General features: G+C 60.3%; 1 protein-coding gene across 1 annotated transcript in view; it reads left to right on the top strand.

Moving 5' to 3' along the window:
* LOC109291159 (D-threo-3-hydroxyaspartate dehydratase-like) overlaps positions 1–5,845 on the top strand; it is a 41,667-nt gene that overhangs the window by 24,811 nt on the left and 11,011 nt on the right. Inside the window, 1 exon segment of the mRNA XM_019508023.1 lies at positions 5,499–5,620. Within this exon segment, the coding sequence (XP_019363568.1) occupies positions 5,499–5,620 (122 nt within the window).

Here is a 5,845-nt window from a genome sequence, read left to right as displayed (position 1 = left end):
GCTATGGCTGATCATGGCATCAAACTGCACCCTTGTCATAAAATCAAAGGATCCTAGAAAATGAGGGTGGAAGGGATCCCAGGAGGTCGCATCCAGTCGATCCCCTGCCCCAAGCAGGACCAGCCCCAGCTACATCATCCCAGACACGGCTTTGTCTAGCTGAGTCCTATAAACCTTGAAGGATGGAGACCCCACCACCTCTGGGTAACCCGTGCCAGTGCTTCACCCCCCTCCTCGTGAGAAAGTGTTTCCTAATATCCAACCTCAACTTGCCTTGCTGCAGCTTGCGCCCATTGCTCCTCATCCTGTCACAACAAGGGCACGCTGCTGGCTCTCTCCACCCGTCCTGTCCCCCCAGGCCCTTTCCTGCAGAGCTGCTGCCCAGCCCGTCCCCCCCGGCCTGTCCCGGTGCAGGGGATCGCTCCGTCCTACCTGCAGGACTTTGCACTCGTCCTTGTCGAACCTCATGAGACTCCTTTTGGCCCAATCCTCCAACTTGTCGAGGTCACTCTGAATCCTAGCCCGACCCTCCAGTGCATCTACTACTCCCCCCAGCTTGGTGTCCCCGGCACGCTTGCTGAGGGTGCAGCAAGGGCACACAGTTGTCATCATCGGGGACTGACCCAGAGACAAGGCTCGAGGTGAAAGGACTGATGTGCCTCCCGCAGTTACAGACTCGGCTGCCTTGGCCGGCACTAGCAGACACCTCCAAGCTGTCTTGTACAGGGGACCAGTTCCCTGGGGTTTGCTGGAACCAGGGTCTTGTCTGGGGCAAGACCCTTCTCCTCACTGGGTTTCTCTCGACCCCCGCCGGCCTTGCCCGTGTGGTCAACGGCTTGCAAAATCAATGGGGTCATGTGTCCGTAAAGCACCCAGGGTCCATCTGGATGCTGAGATGCTTCCTAAGCATCCCAACCTCCTGCCTGTTGCAGGGCCGGAGCGGGGCTGGCGGCGGGGAGGCGAGCGTGGCTGCGAAGGCAGCTGGGAGCAGGTTGCAGATCTCCGAGGTGCTGCATGGATGAGGGACTGGGCCGATGGCCAGAGCGTGCTGGATGCCGCAACGGGCCAGCTTTCCCCGGCAATTCCCCCCGCCTCGCCGGATGGCAGAGCGACGGGACTGGGCTTGACGTGTGGTGAATGTGGGAGCCAGTCCCCGTCTTGCTGGAGCCACAGCTGTCCCCGAGGAGGGAAACGTGGCGTGCAACGAGGCTGGGGGCTGCCAGCGGGCATGGGCATGCGAGGGGGCTGGGGGGTCTGCATGCGTGTACCCCTCTTGGCTGCCCCGGCTCCCTGCCCGGGGCTCTTGCTGTCTCTGCACGGAGCCATCCCGGCCAAACAACCCGGCAGAGCCTAATGAAACCCAGGTGGGGAGCAGGCCGGTTGGGCGGGGGGCTGGCCGGGTGCCAGGGACAGAGCAAGACCCCGAAAAGAAATGCAAACCTCGCAGCGGGAGGGAGGCAGACACCAGACCCACCCCTTTCCCGCAGACCCAGCCGGGCCGAGGAGAAAGGCTGTGAGCGCTGCGATGCGGCTGCCTCTGGGGTGGGGGAGCTGCGAACGGGGCAGCAAAGTGCTGGGACTTTGCATCCCCCCCATGGGGATTTCCTGGGCATTTACCTGCCCCAAGCACATGCTGCTTAGGAAGCGCAGAGGAATCCCCTGCAGCTGCCGGGACACAGCCCGTGGCAAACAGGCCTCATGCCCTAGGGCACTTTCACCCCCTTCCCTGGCAGGAGCATGCCCCAAATGGCTCGTGCGTGCTGCAGAAAGGCCGTCTCGGGCCGTGCCCTGATGCTCGTGCGGCATCCAGCCGCACACGGGGTAGGAGCAGCTGGACTGAGCAGGCATCCTGGTTGTTGGCACGTGCCAGAGTGAGCTGAGATAATCCAAGTGTGCTCCCTGGCAGAAATGTCCCGTTCTGCCAACACGTCACGCTCCGTCACGGGTTGCATGCAAGGAAAATCCCTTGTCCCTCAGGCCGCTTGGACTGGCAGGGCAGGAGCGCAGTTTGTCTTTGCCCAGGCATGTTCGGTAGCCAGAAGAGCACATGAGACCATCTCCTCGGCCCTTAGGAAAGCCCGGAAAAGACCTTGCAAGGTCCTCCAGCCCAGCCCTCTGCTCGAGGCAAGAGATGTCATCCCTCCTTGGGGGATTTCTAGCAGACGCCGGATTTGAGGCTTTCCAGAGCAGCCTGTGTGCCTTGGGGTCTCTTGAGGTCCCATCCTCTCTAGGAGAGATTGGTGCAACCGTCCTCGAAGAGCACTTCTTGATTTGAGAGGCTTGGATTATGCGTCCAGATCCCAGTTGTAGACCTGTCTCTGTTTTCTCCAGCTGGGAAACTTCCATTTCCGCCCTCCGCGCGGTCACTTGCTAGTAAAGGAAGCAGTTATACCGGCTGCCCGGCGAGGAGCTGGGCTTGAGGAAGCCCCTTGTTATGAATAGGATCTCTGTTCTGCGCTGTCATTAAGATCCAGCGCCAGATACAGCGCCGAGATGCTTTGAAGGGGAAACGGCGTCTCCCGTTCGGGGCCCCCGTGCTTCTCCGCGCGGAGAAGAGCAGGGGGAAGGGGCTCGAGGTTGGGGGAGAGACGAGCCAACGGGTCAGGGAAGCGCAGGCCGCCTTTTCATCTGCTCCCTCCGTCAGCCCATTAGAAGGTGTTGAGGGTAGAAATGTTGGTGCATTAGAAAATAGGAAGGAAACAATGAGCAAACTCGGAGTGAAATGTTTTTTTCCCTTGGAGGTTTGGGATGGGGCGGTCATTTTTCATTCGGGGGGACGGGCTTCGACCCACGATGGAGCCGTTAAAACAAAAAAGTCGAAGCTATTTCAAAATGTTTGGGGTGTCAGGATCGTCCCTCCCCAAACGAGGAAACATTTTGCAAAATAGCGAGGCAGATTCCTCTTCTCATCGCTGTGTGTTTGGAGCACATTTCGCCAGGAAACGGCCTGAAAATCCATGATGTTATGTTGCTTTCCATGACCTTGCAGCCTGCAGACAGAGCAGTGGTGGGGTGGGGGGCATCTAGGAGCAAGATATATGTGTGTGTGTATATATATACGTGTGTGTGTATGTATGTGTGTGTATATATATAGATATATATATGTGTGTATATATATACGTGTGTGTGTGTATATATGTGTGTATGTGTGTGTATATATATAGATATATATATGTGTGTATATATATACGTGTGTGTGTGTATATATGTGTGTATGTGTGTGTATATATATAGATATATATATGTGTGTATATATATACGTGTGTGTGTGTATATATATATATATTTATGTATATAGAGAGCAAGTTAACCTCTGCACCATATAAACAGCAGCCCTGAAATGCAGCTGTCTCTGGGGCGGAGCGAGGCAGCTGCTGCACAAAGCGTTCAGGCCTCGGCTGGGGTATCGGGTGCAGTTCTGGGCTCTCATTTTTCAGGGGGATGGACCCGATTATCTGTAAGGTCCCCGAACATCTGTGAAACTGCGAGGATGCAGAAGGGGGCCTGGAGGCGGGTGGCAAGGATAGCAGAGGCGTGCCGCTGTGCGAGGAAAGGCGGAGGGAGCCAGGCACGTGTGGGCTGCAGGAGAGGAGACAAAAGGAGGAGGTGATCACAGATTTCCCCCCAAAAGAGGGAGCGTGTCTGTTCCCCCTGCCGCAGAGGGCAGGACAGAGGCAGCGGGTCCAGACGGCAGCACGGCAGCTTGAGATGAAACCTGGGAGGAAAGGCGCCCGGCTGTCGGGCCGGCAGGGTGGTGGTCTCCTGCCTGGACGGGCATCTGTTCTGCCTGGTTTAGGGACATCCTGCATCTGAAGCAATGACCCTGGGGTGTCTCCCCACCTTCCCGTGACTCAATCGTACCAGGTTGGACCGCAACCCGCCCCCAGCTGCTTTGCAAAACATCTGGAGGTCACCGCCGCCTGGCGAGGCTGCAACAGGCCCCCGTGGACATGGGGCCCGCGGGAAGCCCGGGGGCAGGGCAGGCTGGGCAGGGGCTGCGGGCGCATTGCTGCTCCCCTTTGGTAAAACCACATCAGTGGTGGCAGTCGCTGGCGCGGCTGGGGCTGCCTGCAACCTCGCTGGCTGAGGCTCGCCCTCCAGCGAGGACTGTCTGCCAGATGTGCACGTTGCAACATCTCCTGGGGGGAGGCTGGCTCTGGGGAGGGGACGCGCCTTGTCAGCTCCTGGAAGGACCAGGAGGCCTTCAAAGCATCCAGCAAAGCCCGTCGCAGTGGCAGCAAACGTTACCTGCGGGCGTGCACGTCGGCGTGCTGTGCTGCGCCTTCCCTATAGGCACAGCCTCCTTCGCACACGTGCTATTTGCACCCGCCCTTTGGCTCACCAGAGGCACCCCTGAGCGGCGCCAGCCGGGCATGAGAGCCGTCGCATGAGCTGCACTGGGGCACGAGGAACATGAGCTATGGGTGGAAAGAGGGGCGACCGCCTGGCCCGGGCCGGCCTCTCCGCAAACATCTGCCCAGCTGCAGGCGGTCACAGCTCCCTGAAGACTTGCTGCTAGTCAGGTCTCGCTGCACAAGGTTCATCCAAAGGACTTTGGGCAGCCAAAATCAGGGCTCTTTGCCTGCTACAGACCCCGCGCGTGTCGAGCCGTCTAGGCAGCGCTTGGGGGCTTGCGTCGCCCCCGAACAAGAACCAGTCTGTCCGTGTCTGCGCGGTGCGGGAGGCAGGCTATTTGGCGCTGCCCCTCAGCTGCTGCACCGCAGGGATAGGTCTGCGGAGAGATTTGGCTGATTTGGGACCGTTTTTTTCCAACGTGGGCTTTTTGGGAGCCTGGACACGGCCCCTACATGTCAGAAACCCCAGGCTGGTCGTGGCCCGTCCGTGAGCCGTGGCAGAGCCTTCCCAGACACGCCAGGGATCGGGGCCAGGCCGGGCCGGGAGGAGGGGAGCAGGCTTGGGGCCAGGACCGTTGCAGCATACCACAGGCCGGTTATTTATGGGAGACGTCTCGCACAAGTGAGCGTTCGCAGGGATGATGCTCTCCAGGCGCCGCCGCGGGCTCGGCTGCAGAGCCCGAGCCGCGCGTCCTCTCTCTGCCAGGGACCCGGGCCGTGTTGCGGTGGTGGTTTGGACGTGGCAGGGCTAAGCCGGCACTGCCAGAGCTGGAGAGGCTGTGGGGTGATGGAGCGAGCTGCCAAGGGGTCAGCGGCATTGCCCCCATTTTACAGATGGGGAAACAGAGGCGAGGCATGATGAAGCGAGGCACTCAGCGTCCCAGTCCAGGTCACGCTCCCTCCTCTCTCTCAGCTACAGAGGCCACAATCTCTCACAACCTCCCAGGCCACGGACAGGAAGGGTGCTGTGGTGGTTTAGGGCTCCCTGCTCTGCCACAGACTCTCCGTGCAGCCTCAGACGAGTCACCTCCCCTCTCCGGGCTGTTGAATGGGGGTCACAGCAGGGCCCTGCCACGCAGGGGCCTTGCCGGGACACCTGCCCCATCCCTGCCCCGCAGAGTGGCCCCGGTCTTGTCCCCACAGGCTCTGCAAGGCAGGCGTGGCGTGCCCTGCGTCCAGCGTCGGCTCCACCCCGTCCTGCAGTCACCCCGTGGCCGACATGGGCAGGCTCACCGAGGTCCACCCTGGGAACTACATCTTCTGCGGTAAGCCTCCACGCCTGGCCCCAGACCTGGGGCTGCCCAGGCCCCCACGTGCCTCCTCCAGCACCGGCGGGGACACGGGAAGCCACTTGAGCCCGTGGGCTCCTCTCGCTCTGCAGACCTGCAGCAGGTGACGATTGGGTCTTGCCAGCTGGAGGACGTCGCCATCCGGGTCCTCACCAGGGTGATCGGCCACTACCCGCATCGCAACCAGCTCCTGGTGGACTG

This window comes from Gavialis gangeticus, unplaced genomic scaffold (genome assembly GCF_001723915.1).
Source record: "Gavialis gangeticus isolate Ggan-Ray unplaced genomic scaffold, GavGan_comp1, whole genome shotgun sequence".
NCBI classification, from domain to species: domain Eukaryota; kingdom Metazoa; phylum Chordata; order Crocodylia; family Gavialidae; genus Gavialis; species Gavialis gangeticus.
Note: the sequence above shows the minus strand (reverse complement) of the source record. Positions and strands in the feature narration are given on the sequence as shown.